Genomic DNA, 17,756 nt, shown 5'->3' with positions numbered 1-17,756 from the left:
AGTGGTAGTTCCCATCCCAAAAGAGACAGAGACCCACACAGTGAGTGCTCTGTTTTATGCTAGAGAGCAGTTGGACCCATCCAAGCTTGCTAGTCCTTTTCAGTAACCCAGGGTTACTTCTCTCACCTTCTTCAGGCTCTGTAGCCAATACGGCACTCGATCCCCAAAGGGCAGATTCCCTGTACACGCCACGCTGAGGCAGTCTCCAGCAACGCCAGCCCTAAACACTCACAAGAGTCTGGTCCGAAAACCCAGGAGAAGATATTAAAAATCATGAGGTCTGTTTTTAATGCATATATATGTGAAGGGGGGTATTGTTATTTGCCTTCTGATTTCTGAACCTTTATGGGGCACTTGGGGACAAGCTTTTTTCCACAATCAGGAGAGCTGATTTTTAGTTACTCATTTTAATGAAAGTTAAGATTCTTCTTTAATGCCAAGAGTCTGGGCTCTGGGGCTTTAAGGGAAAAACCAAGTATCACGAAACTCACAATAAAATCAGCAACGTGGGGTCTCTCTTCCACATATAGAAACTCTGGAATATTTGTTGGCCTTCCTTAAAGTAACTAGGAAGGCGGCTTGGTAAACCAAACCTTACCCATTTTCCCTCCTCTCCCCCCAAAAAACCCCACACATCCTTTTTGTTGTTGAAATTTGCAGATTTCAGGTTTTTCCCTGAAATGTTTTGACAAAAATAGAAGTTTTTTGAAGGGGGGGAGAGAATGGGATTTTCGTTTAGTCACAAAGCCATTTTTTTTGCTGGAAAAACATTGCTCTGGAAAACCTTCCACCAGCTTCGGGGACTTTCATAGGAAAGTCTGAGTGGTACAGAGCAGCAGGAGAGCAAATTGTTTTAGCATGGCAAGTTCTAAGGTGCTGCCTGCAGCCCACATTGCTCAGCTCCTGATAGGCTTTAATTGCACCTCAGAGGAAAATTTACTCTGTTTCCATCCAGCGGTACTGAGACTTCTCCCACCAACTCTGGTTTCACTCTGGTGTAACTGCACAGACATTGATGTGGTCACTCCTGGTTTACCGGGCTGCCAAGGGACAGGAGAACCAGGCTCAATGCCATTAGGTGGGTTAAAGGGCCAGATGCTTAGCAGGTATAAATCCTCTAGCTCTTTTTACATCAGCCAAGGATCTGGCCCCAAACATTTGCAAACCCAGCTGTCGTTTAGGTTGCCCTGTCCAGCTTTGGCCAGGGACAAGATGAGAGAGGGTGCTGGGGGTGCTTGGCAGGAGTAGCGTAATGGATCCTGGGAGGCAGAGGAGGATGTGACTCTGAGGTACTTAGGCGGATACCCCCCAGAGCTCCCGCTTCTCCATTCTGCCTCGCTTCTGCAGGCGGTGGTGCCAAGTCTGAGCCCCCGCCCCACTTCCCACCCCAAGCTCTGGGTCCTATGGGGCTCCCAGAGGAGGCCTGCCAGGCCTGACTCCTGTTACCTGTAGGAGCGTTGGCATCAGCAATTGTCATATACATGCTGTGTGACACACACACTGAGGTGGGCAGGGGGAGTTCAGCCATCACAACCACACCATCTTGCTTAAAACCCCAGGATTTTTCAGGATCTGACTCATACGCTTTTTTATCTCTTGAGGTTGGTAATACTGCCCTCTCTCCCTCCCCACCTGCACAGTGGCCCCTAATGGCTGCCGCAGACCCTAATGCCAGGCCTGCCTGGCACTGACTGATCACTGACTGAGCTCTGACCTTCCCCTTCCCCCCCCCCCCCCCCGTCATAGTGGATCCCCACAGACACACTCACAGCTGGGACCCGCCCCCAAGAGTCCCGCACAGCCCCAGTCACTGCTTCATTCCCAGACACGGGGCAGGGCCACCTATACGTGGGCCAGGGGACTCTAAGACCAGGGCTGAGCCATTTTCTGTGCCCAGCGCATGGCCCTTCCTTCCTTCCTTCCCCTCCCCTCCCCACGTGGGCACCTCCTGCTAGCCCTGCTGTCTCTTGTGCTAAGTAGGGGGTGGGTCATGGGATTCACCAGCGCCATGGGGCGGGGCTGGGTCTCCCCCTGACAGTGTCTCTCCCTTAGCAGCCAGGTTGCTGAGCTGCACTGGCACCGATGCTGCGCTGCCCCAGGTGCCAGATTCCCAACTCCCGCAGTACAGATGGGCACTGGCCTGATCCCTAGCAGTCAGTGGGTGACTCCGGATTGATGCCAGGGCCCTGTCTCTCTCCCACCCCATTTGATCACTCCCAATTAATCAGCTTGTCTTACTCAGTGCCCTCAGTCCCCCAGTGCATTCTGTCTCCCCTGCTCCTCTGACCCAGCCCCTGACTGGGAAAGATTCCCCACCATCCCACAATGGGGCATTATAAACTCCCTGCCCACCTTGGGCCCCTTTGCCCCCCATGGCCTCTCCACTCAGTTCCTTTCTGGGAACTTTATTGCCTGATGTGCCACCCTCACGCTCCGAGGGCTCTGGACAATCAGAATCCTGCACTGTGTGGCGTGGGGAGCAGCCTCAGGATGGGGTCACAAACTCCACGCTCGGGGGGAAGGGATCCCTCAGTCCATGTGTCGCTCCCACCCTGCTGGCTGGCTTCACAGCACTGTCTCTGGGTCTCTCTGTGGCCCCCAAGGCCCAGCACAGTGAGTCTCCAATCCCAGATCGCCCCCGTCTCACTGGGACCCCTCAGTCATAGAAGTCGTCTTGGTCGTCCAGGCTCCGGTCCTTCCTCAGGGACGTTTCCAGGCCTGCTCCCAGCTCCTCCGAGTCACCCCAGAACCCTGTGCAGGTAAAGTGGGGTAAGCAGGTGTGGCTGGGTTCTATTCCCAGCTCTGGAGAGCAGTCAGATCTAGTGGCCTTAAGCACGGCGGAGGGGGGGGGGGGGAGACTGGGAGCCAGGACTCCTGGGTTCTAATCCCAGCTCTGTATTAGCCTGTGTCTGTCCGTGGACACCTCCTCACCTGTGACACTGCGAGCTGCAGGCCCCCGTGGCGGTGTCCTGGGGGAGGAAGCACAAACACAGACGGGTCAGGGAACTCCCAGCTGGGGGCACCTCTACCTGCCCCGAGGGGACCATCCAGTACCCCTTGCCCACTGGCCCAGGGAGGGGCCTGTGCTATACCAAGTACCACGGGAATGAGGCCAACCTTCCCCACCCTTTGGAGGCTGCCTGCTCCCCACCCCCTCCACAGCAAAGTCCACCCCATGACAGGTCCTCATGCCCTGGCCCTTTAAATTAGACAAATGCCCTGATCGCATGGTCCCCCCTTTCACCCAGTTCATTAATCAATTGCTTCCCCTTCCCAAGCAGACAGCAAATTCACATGGGGTTAATTAGTGCCCCTGGGGTGGGGGGAGTCTGCCACCCAGGGACTGGGTGGAGACCTGGCAAACTTATCTCATACATAGGAGGATCCAGACAGAAGCCACTGCCCCCTAGACGGGAAAGGTCCCAGATCCCATTCCCTGCCCCTGAGCCAACCAGTCTCCCCCACTGTGATGGAGTGCACCCCTGTATTCAGACCCTGCACACTATTGCACTAATATTTGTACATGGATTGCCTTGTGAGGTATCATTTGAAAATTCATAGCTTGCTGATCAGTAAGTAATATCAGGGTAAAATGCATGTAGTAACATGATGTGTACAGTTATGAACATAAGCTGAAATCATGACTGAAGTGTGTTTCCCAGATAAGTCAGGGGAGTGGCTAAAACAATTTCTCAAAGACAAAGGCTATGGGTACACTACAGGTTGTGTCAGCATAACGTACGTCACTCAGGGGGTCGCTCAGCTTCTCCTGCATACATAGCTATCGCCGCTTAGGAGAGCGCTCTCCCGTTGGCTTAGAGCAGCTACATTGGAGAGCTTACAGCCATCGGTGCAGCTGCGCTGTTGTAAACTCTCTAGTGTAGCCAGGCCCAAAGTGTAAGCCGATGCGTCAGCCAGGCGTTAGCAAAGCTGATGGGTTACAAGAAAGGGAGACAGGGACAAAGAGATCTGCATCTTAAGGAACAGCCTGAGGTCTCCTTCCTCCACCAGACTCCCTGTCTCTTGGTTCTCAGCTGGAAATGCTTTTCAAAGCAGGACTGAAACTATAAAAAGGAGGGGCAACCCCCCCAAGACCACCCTCCCTGCCTATCTCATTCTCCGCCCCTGAGAAGACAAAGGAAACAGCTGTTGGACACTGGGGGAGACGTTGGTGAGAAACTTTGCTTTATACAGTTGGTTAAGTTTGGCACTAGAAAGCGTTTTCTCTTTATTTTTCTTGTAACCATTTCTGACTCTTATGCCTCATTGCTCACACTCACTTAAAATCTCTTTGCAGTTAATAAACGTGATTTATTGTTTTATCTAATCCAGTGTGTTTAAGTTGAAGTGTCTGGGTAACTCCATACAGGATGGCAAGTAGTGTGTATATTACTCCCTTAAAGCAATAACGGATTTAATATATTTGGACTGTCCAGGAGAGGGCTGGGCAGTACAGGACATACATTTTGGGGGGGAAATCTGGGACTGGGAGTGTGTTGGCATCACCTGGCAGAGGTAACTGAAGCTGGTAAAAGCCAGAGTGCAACCCAAGCATGGCTGGCAGGCTGCAGTTACCCACAGACAGTCAGGTTGTGATCTGCATGCTGGAAGGCGGTTTGTGAGCAGCCCAGATGGGAGCTGCTGCAGCAAAATATTGTAAGAGACCCAGGGTTGCATGGCAACCCCTCACTTGTCTGGATTGCTCCCCAGTATGTCGCACCCACCCTGGGACCAGATCAGAGCAGGTGCCCTCTAAAAGGGAAAAGCCCCATGTCCCATCACCAACTATGGAACTGGATTCCCTGGAAAGACTCCAGCTCATCCTCCTGCGAGGGAGGAAGAGCTGGACCAGACTTTGCCTACAGAACCTGCCCTGTCTTTCGCCCCTTGCACCTTGGCCACTGGGTGGTGCTGGCGGGCGGTGCCTCCTTGACCACCTTGACTTTCCTTGACCCTTCCTCCAAGCGGGGTCTTCTCTGGCGGCCTTTCCTCCACTCATGGCTCTCTGACGTTCTCCTCTTCGCCCTGCAAAGGGCAGAGCACCACGGGGGCTCAGCACCCAGCTCCTGCCCAGATTCTGCCCCACTCAGCGGTCGCGTAGCTGGGGGGGAGCGGGGGGAGCAGCCGCTCCCCCTCTGCGCACAAGTGGCACCTTTTTAATTTATAGGCGCCTTGTTTAATTTGTACTCACCCGGCGGCGCTCCGGGTCCTTGGCGGCAGGGGCCGTCACGCGCGCTGGCTCCTCGACGGCATTTCGCCGTGGGGGCCTTCAGTGCCGCCCAGGACCCGGAGTGCCGCCCAGTGAGTACAAGCGGGTGGCACCTTTTTTGATGTCCGCTGCCCCTCTTTGCTCCACCTAGCTATGCCACTGCCACTCAGGTGCTAATCCCACCCCCGTCACCGCGGTATCAGGGCTGCTCCCACCCATGTGATGCATTCCCTCTCCTCCCCTCCCTTGGCAGTTACCTGGATTGGTCTGGTGGAGTATGGTGTAAATGCCATGTGATCTGCGTTTATATCAGAGCAGGCTGACGATGCTTAGTTCCTTGGGGGGCAACTTGTTCCACAGTCCCCCATTATTTATCCACTCAGTGCCAAGGGCAGAACCCTGGAGTCCACCTGCTCTAACCCACCAGACCCCACTCCCGTACTAGAGCTGGGGATAGAACCCAGGAGCCCTGGCTCCCAGCCCCCCTGCTCTAACCCCTCTTCTTGTACTATACTAGGAATCATGTTTAGCTGAGCTGGGGACAGGGTTGGCCTGGTTTTGCTCACCCTGCAGAGACCTTTTTGTCCAGCCCCTCCCTTGTGGTGGATGCCTGCTGCAAAGCCACACTGAGGGGCCTCCCCATGGACTGTAGGCCATACAGGGCCTCTGACACATGGGGGAGCATGGGCCAGACTGCACACCCAGTTTGCAGCCACAGGCATCTCCCCTGGCAGAGAAATCTGTATCGCTGCCATTCAGCCTTGGGCGAGTAGAGGGCACTCTGGGATCAGGGTGTTTTCATTAGCCTGGGCTGGGAAAGGGAAGGAAATTCTCTGCCTCTGCTCCAGCCTCTTTATACCTGGGTATGGCCTGTCATACTGACTGCAAGGGGAGAGTGCTCCCTACTGAATTCCCGCCCCACTCCTTGCAGCACAGAGCCCCCTAGGGTTCAGCACTGACTGCAAGGGAAGAGCACCCCTATGAAGCACCTCTCCTGCTCCCTGCAGCACAGCGCCCCCTAGTGCTACACTCGGACATGGGGAACACAGGATTCATGGTCGATCCCCACCTTGGTTCTGTTGCGTTTCCTTGGGGAGCCAAAGCAGCTTCTATGGCCTCATCCCCTTCACTCTCTGCATCCTCCTCTTCCTCCTCCTCCCAGGTTGAATCCTGTCCTAGATCTGTAGTAGGAGATGCAGAAGCTGAAATTCTCGGGCGGGGTGGCAGGGGCTGGGCAGGGGGCAGCATTGGGATAAAGGACAGGTCGGGGGGGGGGAAATATAAGGCTGAGGGACCTTAGATCTGATCAGGGGGAAATACCAGGCAGGCTGGGCCCAGGGTAGGTTTGCCAGGCATCCAATTTTCAACAGCAACTCCTGTTTGAAAAGGGATCCTGGCAGCTCTGATCAGCACTGCTGACTGGGCCATTAAAAGTTCAGTCGGTGGTGCAGCAGGGAACTAAGGCAGGCTCCCTGCCTGCCCTGGTTCCACGTGGCTCCTGGAAGTAGCCCACATTTCCCTCCAGCTCCTAGGCGGAGGCGCAGCCACAGGGGCTCTGCGTGCTGCCCCTGCCCCGAGCGCCAGCTCTGCAGCTCCCATTGGTCAGGAACCGTGGCCAATCGGAGCTGTGTGTGTGTGTGTGGGCGTGCCTGCGGACAGGGGCAGCATGCAGAGTCTCCTGGCCGCGTCTCTGCCTAGGAGCTGGAGCAAAATGCCAGCTGCTTCCAGGAGCCACCTGAGGTAAGTGCTTCCCGGAGCCTGCACCCCGCATCCTCTGCACACCAATCCTCTGCCCCAGCCCTGAGCCCCCTCTAGCACCCAAACTTCCTCCTGAAGCCCAAACCCCGAACCCTCTCCTGCACCCAAACCTCCTGCCCCAGCCCTGAGCCCCCTCCTGCACCCCAACCCCCTGCCCAGCCCGGTGAAAATGAGCAAGTGAGCAAGGGTGGGAGAGAGCAAGCGACGGAGGGAGGGGGGAATGGAGTGAGCAGGGGCAGGGCCTCAGAGAAGGGGTGGGGCAGGGGCGGGGAAAGGGTGTTTGGTTTTCTGCAATCGGAAAGTGGACAACCCTAGTCCAGGGGTCGGACCAAGGGGGGATACCAGGCTGGCTGGGCCCAGGGGTCGGACCAAGGGGGATACCAGGCTGGCTGTACCCAGGGGTCGGACCAAGGGGATACCAGGTTGCATAAGCCATTCGGTCTGACTGATGGTGGTTGGGCTGGAATTCAGGGCTGGATGGGACATGGGTCTAACTGAGGGATGTCAAGTGCGGGGATACCAGCCTCCACACTCACCCTGTGGGGACTCTGGGGTGTGGCTGTTCCATGCGGGGGTCTCTCTGCCACGGCCCCTAAAATGAGATGGGGAATAGGTTAAAGGGGAGGATTCACCAGGACTCGTGGCCCAGGGGGAGGGTAAGAAGAGGACTCACCTGCCCTGCTCAACACTGCCTGGGCCCCACTGGGCACCAGCTCCCAGGGCACATAGCACCAAGTCGCTGTCTGCATCTTCCTCCTCCTCCTCCTCCTGCACACGGCCTTCTGTGCCCCCTACCACCAGGCCCTCACTGCCCTTCTCCTCCTCTCCTCCCTCCTGACCCCCTTGCTGCCCCTCTAGGCCTTCTTCCTCCTCGCTGCTCTCCTCTTCCTTGCCCTGCTTCTGGCCCCCCCACCCCACCAGGCCCTCCTCCTCCTTGGCCCCATCCTGGTCCCCCAGCCCTTTCGGCGGGCCTTCCTCCTCCTCGCTGCCCTCCTCCTCCTCACCCTGCTTCTGGGCCCCCCACCCCACCAGGCTCTCCTCCTCCTCCTCGCTGCCCTCCTCACTCTCCTCCTCCTTGACCCCATCCTGGCCCCCCAGCCCTTTCAGCGGGCCTTCCTCCTCCTTGCTGCCCTCCTCCTCCTCCTCACCCTGCTCCTGGCCCCCCCACCTTACCAGACCTTCCTCCTCCTCAGCCTCCTCCTGACCCCCCAACTCCTTCGGCAGGCCTTCCTCCTCCTTGCTGCCCTCCTCCTCCTCACTCCCCTGCCCGCCTGCTAGGCCTTCCTCACCCTCCATCTCCTCATCCTCACCACCCTCTTGGCCCTTCTGCCCCCACACAAGGCCTTCCTCCTCCTCGCTGTCCTCCTCCTTGCTCCTCTGACCCCCTGCCAGACCACACTCTTCCTGGCCCCTCCGCTCCACCAGGTCTTCTTCGTCCTCTCCCCCATTTGCTGATGCCTGGACATGCTCCAAAGAGGAGCCTTCCTTGCTCCCTCTCCCCTCTGCCTCCCCCTCTTCCCCTGCCCCTCCAGAGCCTTCCTCCCTATTGCCCTCCTCATCCTTCTCCCCTGCTTCCTGGTCCCCCTGCCTCCCCACCAGGCCCTCATTCCCCTCCTCATCCTCCTCCCTCTCTTGGCCCCCCAATCCTCCTGCCAGACCTTCCTCTTCCTCCTCCTCCTTCTGTGTCTGCCCCATAGCTGAATGTCCCTCCCTTCCCTCCAGCTGCCCTACCCCCTGGATGGGAACCTGCCCTCTCTCTCCCTTCAGCTGTGCCCCTTCTCTGCGATCCCTGTTCCCCACAGTCTGTCTCACTCTGACATTCAGCCTCCGCCTTGGCTTCCCCTGAGACTCTTTTGGCCTGTCATCCCCTGCCTGCTCCCCACATGGCTCCTGGCACCAGCTCCCACCCTGATCCAGGACTGTGGTGTCTCCTCCTGTCTTCTCCTTGCACCACAGTCTTGGGACCCTAGGGATGAGAAAGAGAGACAGTATGAGCACAGGATGAGACCACTAGGCGCAAGTGCTATGGCCCACCCCAGAGGCACCTGCATCTTAGCATAGAGTGAGGGATCCCTGTACAAACAGCCCCAGTGCCCGACCTCAGAGATCTCTGCAATTTCAGCGCCAGGCAAGGGATCCCTGTATAAACAGCCCCAGTGCCCCACCCCAGAGCCAGCTGCATCTCAGTGCAGGGCGAGGGATCCCTGTATAAACAGCCCCCACACCTCACCCCAAAGGTGGCTGCATATTGGGATGGGTGTTGTTGCACCATCCCCCGGGGTTCTCTTTAATGGCTGGGGACCTTTGGGGGGATTCCAGGGAGGTACCTGTTCCAGGGCTTCTCACAGGCTGTCTCCGTGCTGTCCTGCTCCCAGGCTCCTCTCCACAGCAGCCTCCTGGAGGCCCTGTTCGCTGCCCGGTGTCGGTGCCTCACCCCAGAGCTGGCAGCGTCCTCAGGGTGCATCCCAGCTCCTGCACGTGCCCTGGTCTGCGTGGGCTGGGGACGAGTCCCTGGAAGGGAGGGGAGCGCAGCTGGGACAGGCTACAGCTGCCAGGCTGGGTATGGCCAGGGCTGCCCAGCGAAGTGCCCGATCCCTTCCCAGATCTGTGCCACAGGATTGCAGCAGAGCCAGCAACTGTGCCAGGCCCTGGAGGGAGGCAGAGGCCCCAAGCAGCTCACTTGTAGCACAGAGCCTCCTCCCCGCACCCGCAGACCCTCTCCAGCGCCCCCCCCCAGCCTTGGCACCCCCACAGAGCCCCCTAAGTCACCCTGTCACCGATCTGCAAGACTTCATTGCCCTGGCCTTTACCCAGTCTCCTGGGAGGACCCCTATTTCTCTGCCAAGCCCCAAGCTTAGCCTTTCCCAGGGCGAGTGCCACAGCTCGCCGACTCCTTCGGACTCCAGGCCCCTGTTTGTCGCTGTGCACGCTGAGCTCAGTCCCCGTAAATGCTTCCACCTCCCTCCTGCCTTGCCATCAGAAGCGGGTCCCCCTGCGGGCAGACTGCTGTCTCACTCCCTCACCAGGTCCCAGAGCCTTGGGTTGTGTAGTCAAATGGCGGGGGCCCATACTGGGGTCTAGGGATGGTTCCAAAAGGCCTTATTTCTTATGTGTGAACTGAGCCCTGAGGCTTTTCGCAGGAGAAGGGTTTGGGGTGTGCAGCAGACCCAGGGGGGTGTATTTGGGGTTGCCACGCTGATGGGAGATATTGCCACAAAGGGGGTAATAGGGCAGGTGTCACTGCGCTGGATGATTTGTCAGACCTGGGGGGGCCAGAACAGTTCTGTGGAATCTGCTCACATGAGCTCAGGCTGTGGTTAGATCGTAGTGTGACCAGACACCAAATGTGAAAAATCGGGACGGGGGTGGGGGGTAATAGGATCCTATATAAGAAAAAGACCCAAAAATCTGGATTGTCCCTATAAAATCAGGAAATCTGGTCACCCTATTAGATCGGGAGCTGCGTAGCACGGGCCGATCAGCAGATGAGATCACAGAGAGTAGGTCTGGCTCGGAGAAAAAAACAAAGGTAGGGACTGGCCCAAGTTGGGGCTGCACAAGGGGGTCCCTTGGGGGTTCCCCATAAGGGGGGATTAGGGCAAACCTGAACTGGGGGGTTTGGCACCTGTCAAGGGATCTTAAAGTCCTGAGGTGCAAGGCTGTAGCTGAACAGGGCATGAGTGGGCAGGCATGCTGCTCGCAGGTCAGGTCTATGGGGTGTAACTGGCTGGGGCCTGCACCACCAGAGGGAAGATCAGTTCCCCCAGCCTTTGGGGGCATGGATAGACCTGAAGGTCAGCAGGAGAAGGCCTCTGGGCTAACCCATGTAGGGGGTGATGTGCCCGTGGCTAGGCTCATCCCTCAGGTCCAGCGGGCTTGCCCTTGGGACAGCTGGTGCCTCAGCCCCATAGAGATGGATGGGAGAAGCGCCCAGGGGCTGTGGGACATGGTGCCAAGGTAACTCTCCCCTGCTCCGATGGAGCAGCCTGGATCACTGTGAACCCAACAAGTATCTAACCCCAAAGGGGGTTGGCCCCTGGTTAATGTGCCCACAGTCAAGACACATTGAAATGGGGCACCAAGGAGGTGCTCTGAGTGGGGTGTATAAACCATGCTCTGCCACTGCTGTTAAGGGCAGAGTAGCTCCCCCCAGCTGTGTCTAAGTGGCTGCCCAGCGAGGCTTGGGACAAGAGGCTGCTGCCCAGGCTAGGGGGAGAGGGGTTTGCCAGCGAGGCTCAGGGCTTCCCAGTGTCAAACTGGAGGGGCAGCAGGAGCTGGGGTTAGGCTGCTGTGGGAGACCTGCCAGGCCGAAGAGGGCTCCCCTTCTCCTCCACAAGCCGGGAGAAGGCTGGCCCCTGGGTGGATTAAGGCAGAAGGATTTGCGGGCAGCGGGAGATAGAAGGCTGAGCCACCTCTGAAAGGCCAGGGGCCGGGGGCAGGTCAGAGGGCTGAGCTTCTGCCCCCTGCACAGTATCCCAGCAAATCTGGCTGCTTCGGCCCCCTGCCTTTCCCGTACTGAGCTGATGCTGGCGTGCTGGCGACTAACCCACGCCCCAGGCTGCACTGCAGATCCTCCCTGGGGCCACGCTGCCTGGAGGGGGGAAGCCCCCACTGGAGTCTCCGTTCAGGCACTGCCTCCCAGGAGAGCCCCGTCCCTCACCCACACAGGCTCCCCATGCGCACCCTTTGATTCAGCTGTGCTGGGAAAGCCGAGCCGATGTGGGCGGAGAAGCGGGGATGACTCCTGATGGGGCATAGCAGCCAGCATCCTGTAGTAGCCATGGTCCTTGGTGATGGGCCCTCTGTGGAGCCAGGGTGTGCCATGGGGGCCCACTGTGGGCCTGGCTGCTAGGGGCAGAGAAGAAAGAGGCATCAGCAGGGATAGGACCCAGGAGTCCGGGCTCCCAGGACAAGCAGTATAGAGCAGGGAGAGGAGGACCCAGGAGTCTGGCCGGGCTTCCAGGCTGAGCGGCACAGAACAGGGCCCGGGCTATCTCCTTACCCTCCAGGGGCCCAGCCCCACCTGCCCCTGTGGATGCAAGGAAGGCAGCAGGCTCTGGGGACTGTGTGGGGGAGACGGGATGAGGCCACGAGGTCCGATACTGCAGATGGTCCATCCACTGTGGGGGGTCAGGGAGGTGTCTCCCAGAGCGTGAGCGCAGAGCTGGGTCCAAAATCCAGGCGGAGACCCAGTCCTGGGGAGAGGGGTAAGAGAAATCAACTGAGTACCTGGTGATTCCAGAGCCCACCATGCTCCCAGGCAGAGCTCACGCTAAGCAGGGTTAGGCCAGGCCAGTGCTTTAGGGGGCAAGGGGGAGAACCCAAGAACTGTGGGGAGGAGGGAGGGCCTGCAGGGAGGGGCAGGGGCACTTTCCCCCTCACAGTCAGTGCTGGCCCCAATGCCCCAACACCCTGGTGCCAACTCCCTCTTGCCCAGGAGGGTTAGTGTGACTCGGCTGTGCCTACCTGGTGCTGAGGGACCCGGCCAGGGCTCCCTGCCTCCATCCTCGGGTGAAGAAGCAGCCGCTGCAGAAATGCGTCATAGTCCACCTGAGATGAGCAAGACAGGGATGCGACCCTTTGCCCTTGGTCCCACCACAGGCCCCATCTGGATCCCCCGGGGCTGAATTCCTTCCCCTGCATCTCAGCATCCTCTCCTGCCCCACGGAGTTACTGACTTCCACCCACTCTCTGCACTGGTGGTGCTAAATCATCCTCTTTCTGGGAGGATACAACCCAGGAGTTCATCCCCCCCAAACACACACTAACCACTAGGCCCCACTCCCCTCTGAGAACATGGGCTTGAAGTTGGGAGTCTTGACTCAGTCTATTTCCTGGGGCGCTGTCCCCTGTCCGAGTCTGACTCTCCCCGCATGGGGCCCTCTGCAATCAGCCCGCTCAGCAAGATGTCTGGGTGCTGAGCCCGTCTCACCTTCCTCCTCCTGACGGCGTCTGTCCTGGCCCAGAGCAGCCCCAGCTGGGTCTCCAGGTGCCCAAAGTCCCGCAGCAGTTGGCGGTTCCGGTCCCGCGCCTGGCGCTCCCGCACACACAGCTCCTGCCATACCCTGCACAGCTCAGCTGCCTGTGCCCCAGGGCTGTGGGGTGAGGCAGGGATGGGTCAGCTCCCACCTGGGCTGTTCCCTGATACACAGCACCCGCGGGGAGCCCCTAGGGCCGGCTTGCCCCACCCTGGGAGCCGGGGGCTCTGCCCCAGCAGGGGTCACCCCTGCACTTACCTTGACAGCTCCTCCCCATCCTGCCAGTAGTACCCCCTAATCAACGCCACCCCTCACCTGCACAGGAACACCCCCAGTTCCTGCTGCTGAGTGTGTGGGATGGGAGGGTGGATGGACAGATAGACGGGGCAAGGGTGAGCATGCAGGTTGGGTGGTTGGTGGGTGTGCGTGGAGAATGGAGGGAGCCGTAGGTTCATTCACAAATGTTAAGGCCAGAAGGGTCCTTTAGAGCCTCTAGGCTGGCCTCCTCAATGGCCCATGCCAGGGAGTGTCCCCCTGATACCGCTGCACTGCCCCCAGGCACTCGTCTCACTCAAGACTGTGCTGGTCCCAGGGGCATGAGGGTGGCAGGGGGCAGCGGTGCTGGTCTCTGCTGGGGGGGAAGGGTGGCAGTTGCAGCAGAGGGGAAGAGCTGTGCTGGTCCCTATGTGGGTGGGCGGTTGTGCTGTGGGGAAGGGAGGCTGTTTTGGTCCCTGTGGAGGGACGGGTTGAAGGGGGGCTGTGTTGTGTATGGTGGGGGTGGGGTTGTTCCAGTTGCAGTGGTGGTGGGAGTGGTGGCTGTGCAGGTCTCGGTGGAGGTGTGGGGGGAGCTGTGCTGGTTCCTATGGGAATGGGTGGGGGCGGGGGGAGGGCCTGTGCTGTGGCAGGTGGAGCTGTGCCAGTCCCTATGGGGGTGGGGGTTGTGCTGTGGCAGATGGAGCTGTGCCGGTCCCTATGGGGGTGGGAGGGGCCGTGCTGTGGCAGGTGGAGCTGTGCCGGTCCCTATGGGGGTGGGGGTTGTGCTGTGGCAGATGGAGCTGTGCCGGTCCCTATGGGGGTGGGAGGGGCCGTGCTGTGGCAGATGGAGCTGTGCTGGTCCCTATGGGGGTGGGGGTCGTGCTGTGGCAGATGGAGCTGTGCCGGTCCCTATGGGGGTGGGAGGGGGCCGCGCTGTGGCAGTTGGGGCTGTGCCGGTCCCTATGGGGGGGGGCCGTGCTGTGGCAGGTGGAGCTGTGCCGGTCCCAATGGGGGTGGCGGGGGCCGTGCTGTGGCAGTTGGGGCTGTGCTGGTTTCTATGGGGGTGGGGGGGGGCCGTGCTGTGGCAGTTGGAGCTGTGCCGGTCCCTATGAGGGTGGGGGGGGCCGCGCTGTGGCAGTTGGGGATGTGCTGGTTTCTATGGGGGGGGGGCTGCGCTGTGGCAGGTGGAGCTGTGCCGGTCCCTATGGGGGTGGGGGCCGTGCTGTGGCAGATGGAGCTGTGCCGGTCCCTGTGGGGGTGGGGGCCATGCTGTGGCAGATGGAGCTGTGCCGGTCCCTATGGGGGTGGGGGGGGCCGTGCTGTGGCAGTTGGGGCTGTGCTGGTTTCTATGGGGGTGGGGGGGGCCGTGCTGTGGCAGGTGGAGCTGTGCCGGTCCCTATGGGGGTGGGGGGGGGGCCGCGCTGTGGCAGTTGGGGCTGTGCTGGTTTCTATGGGGGTGGGGGCCGTGCTGTGGCAGATGGAGCTGTGCTGGTCCCTATGGGGGTGGGGGCCGCGCTGTGGCAGGTGGAGCTGTGCCGGTCCCTATGGGTGTTGGGGGGGCCGTGCTGTGGCAGTTGGGGCTGTGCTGGTTTCTATGGGGGTGGGGGCCGTGCTGTGGCAGGTGGAGCTGTGCTGGTCCCTGTGGGGGTGGGAGGGGCCGTGCTGTGGCAGATGGAGCTGTGCTGGTCCCTATGGGGGTGGGAGCCGCGCTGTGGCAGATGGAGCTGTGCCGGTCCCTATGGGGGGGGGGGGGGCCGTGCTGTGGCAGATGGAGCTGTGCCGGTCCCTATGGGGGTGGGGGGGGCCGTGCTGTGGCAGTTGGGGCTGTGCTGGTTTCTATGGGGGTGGGGGGGGCCGTGCTGTGGCAGGTGGAGCTGTGCCGGTCCCTATGGGGGTGGGGGGGGCCGCGCTGTGGCAGTTGGGGCTGTGCTGGTTTCTATGGGGGTGGGGGGGCCGTGCTGTGGCAGATGGAGCTGTGCCGGTCCCTATGGGTGTGGGGGGGGCCATGCTGTGGCAGTTGGGGCTGTGCTGGTTTCTATGGGGGTGGGGGGGGCCGCGCTGTGGCAGATGGAGCTGTGTCGGTCCCTATGGGAGTGGGGGCCGCGCTGTGGCAGGTGGAGCTGTGCTGGTCCCTATGGGGGTGGGGGTCGTGCTGTGGCAGATGGAGCTGTGCCGGTCCCTATGGGGGTGGGGTGGGGCCGTGCTGTGGCAGGTGGAGCTGTGCCGGTCCCTATGGGGGTGGGGGGGGCCGCGCTGTGGCAGTTGGGGCTGTGCTGGTTTCTATGGGGGGGGGGCCGCGCTGTGGCAGATGGAGCTGTGTCGGTCCCTATGGGGGTGGGGGCCGCGCTGTGGCAGATGGAGCTGTGCAGGTCCCTATGGGGGTGGGGGCCGTGCTGTGGAAGTTGGGGCTGTGCTGGTTTCTATGGGGTTGGGGGCCGTGCTGTGGCAGATGGAGCTGTGCTGGTCCCTATGGGGGTGGGGGGGGGGCGCGCTGTGGCAGTTGGGGCTGTGCTGGTTTCTATGGGAGTGGCGGGGCCATGCTGTGGCAGTTGGGGCTGTGCTGGTTCCTGAGGGGGGGAAGGTGCTAGTTCCTATGGCGGGGGGGAGCTGTGCCAGTCCCTGTGGGGAGAATTGGGGGCAGTGCAAGTACCTCCGATGCCGCCTGTGGCTCTGTCCCGGGCCAGGCAGGGGGGAGCTCATCCCAGACGTGCTCCCTGTAATCAGCTTGGGGGGGGCACAAGGCTGCGCTGGGAGGAGTTGTTGTGTCGTCTGACCCACATCCCAGTGTCTAACTGAGCCAATCAAGGGCGGCCCCGGGGGATTAGTGAGAAAATCCCATTGCCAAGTCGGTTGCCCCCGCCCCTGCAGAGTCTCAGCCCCAGCTGTGGGGGGGAGGGCAGGGGGCCAAGGGGTGCTGGGCGGGCCCAGTGCATGGACCCTTTCCTTGCTCTCCACCCCCCCCCCCCCCGCACCCTTCAGGTGTCCCCGCTACCCCCAACACCTCTGCATGGCAAGGTTAAGCTCTGCAGCTGTAATTAGCTGGGAGCGCCTGTCAGTATAGGGCCCAGGGGAGCTGCAGGGCCTAGAATAGCTGCAGCCTCGACCAGCCCAGCCAGGACTCCCACGCTGAGCAGGGCTGGGCTGGGACACCACAGGCATGGGACACAGTCAGGGCTGGCCCCAATGCCATAGTGTGGTGCTAGGGGGTGCTGTGCTGCAGGGAGTGGGATGGGGCCCATCTCCCCTCCCAGTCAGTGCTGGTCCTAATGCCCCAATGCAGCTCTGAAATCTTCTCCCCCTTATGGCTTAAATTCAATTCACTGTCCTTCCCCACTCCCTGTCACAGACACATGTTCAGCTGTTAAACAGCCCCCTGCGCTCCACTCCAGAGGTGGCTGCATCTCAGGGCCGGGTGAGGGATCCTTGTATAGGGATCCCTGTGCCCGGGGTGGCTGCATCTCAGTGTGTGAGCTACGCACAGTAGTAGCATTTATATTTGTGAAATCCTATTGCCACCGGGAGCCATTTATTGGGCTGAAATCGTGGGAAATCTGGGCCGATCAAATCTTTTTGCAGAAATCAGCCGCCTGAGGGCTGGGCTATGGAGCTTAACTGTGTCCCATATTCTCTGGGGGTGGTTCTGTGGCTGTGCCTGCTTCTCTGCACTGGAGGGATGAGCCTGAAGCTTGGGAGGGTAAGAAATCTGTGATGATCATAATTGTCAGCCCCGTGTCTCCATGGCTCAGGCCCGTGACTAGGCACTTGCCTAAGTCCCCCAGTGCTGGGGGATAGAAGATTACTTTTTAATCTGCATGAGTGCGGAGATTTTAGCTTTATGTATCTCAGCCAGAACTGGTTCAGTTAGACTCTGGACACAGAGGGACTGGTGTGCTGGCAGTGTTATCAGTCCAGTACTATCCTCCACCCTGCCACCCCTCCGCCCTGGTATCCCCTCCTCCCTGCTGCCCATTCGCCCTGGTATCCCCTGCTGCCCGTCCGTCCTGGTATCCCCTCCTCCCTGCTGCCCATCTGCCCTGGTATCCCCTGCCACCCCTCCGCCCTGGTATCCCCTCCTCCCTGCTGCCCATTCGCCCTGGTATCCCCTGCCACCCCTCCGTCCTGGTATCCCCTCCTCCCTGCTGCCCATCTGCCCTGGTATCCCCTGCTGCCCGTCCGTCCTGGTATCCCCTCCTCCCTGCTGCCCATCTGCCCTGGTATCCCCTCCCCTCTGCCACTCATCCGCCCCCATCAGCTCCCAGCGGTGCAGAAGCAAGGGCAGAGAGGTGTGTTCCTCGAGGGGCTGTGAGTGGACCCCAGTGAGGAGTAGATCAAGCCAGCCCTCAGCCTGTCCACCCTGGTATCCCCTCCCCACTGCCACCCGTCCGTCCTTGTACCCCCTCCCCTCTGCCACTCATCCACCCTAGTATCCCCTCCCCCTTCCTGCCAGTCGGCCCTGGTATCCCCTCCTCTCTGCCACCCCACATTAGAGCTGTGGGCCCATCCAGATAGGTCTTGCCACCCTGCGCATGGGACCCCCCCGCATCAGCTCCCAGCGG

General features: G+C 60.1%; 1 protein-coding gene across 1 annotated transcript; it reads right to left on the bottom strand.

Moving 5' to 3' along the window:
- Positions 1-312: 312 nt before the first annotated feature.
- Positions 313-11,774, bottom strand: LOC122466543 (cilia- and flagella-associated protein 251-like). Its single transcript, XM_043551008.1, has 10 exons — positions 11,651-11,774; positions 9,295-9,478; positions 8,518-8,933; positions 8,141-8,418; positions 7,641-7,867; positions 7,504-7,559; positions 6,279-6,390; positions 4,894-5,025; positions 2,932-2,969; positions 313-2,751 (listed from the first exon to the last, which is right to left on the bottom strand). Exons 1-10 carry the CDS (start codon positions 11,733-11,735, stop codon positions 2,657-2,659), a joined length of 1,623 nt encoding a protein of 540 aa, XP_043406943.1. The 5' UTR covers positions 11,736-11,774; the 3' UTR covers positions 313-2,656.
- Between the last annotated feature and the right edge of the window lie 5,982 nt (positions 11,775-17,756).

This window comes from Chelonia mydas, chromosome 7, assembly GCF_015237465.2.
Source record: "Chelonia mydas isolate rCheMyd1 chromosome 7, rCheMyd1.pri.v2, whole genome shotgun sequence".
NCBI classification, from domain to species: Eukaryota; Metazoa; Chordata; order Testudines; family Cheloniidae; genus Chelonia; species Chelonia mydas.
Note: the sequence above shows the minus strand (reverse complement) of the source record. Positions and strands in the feature narration are given on the sequence as shown.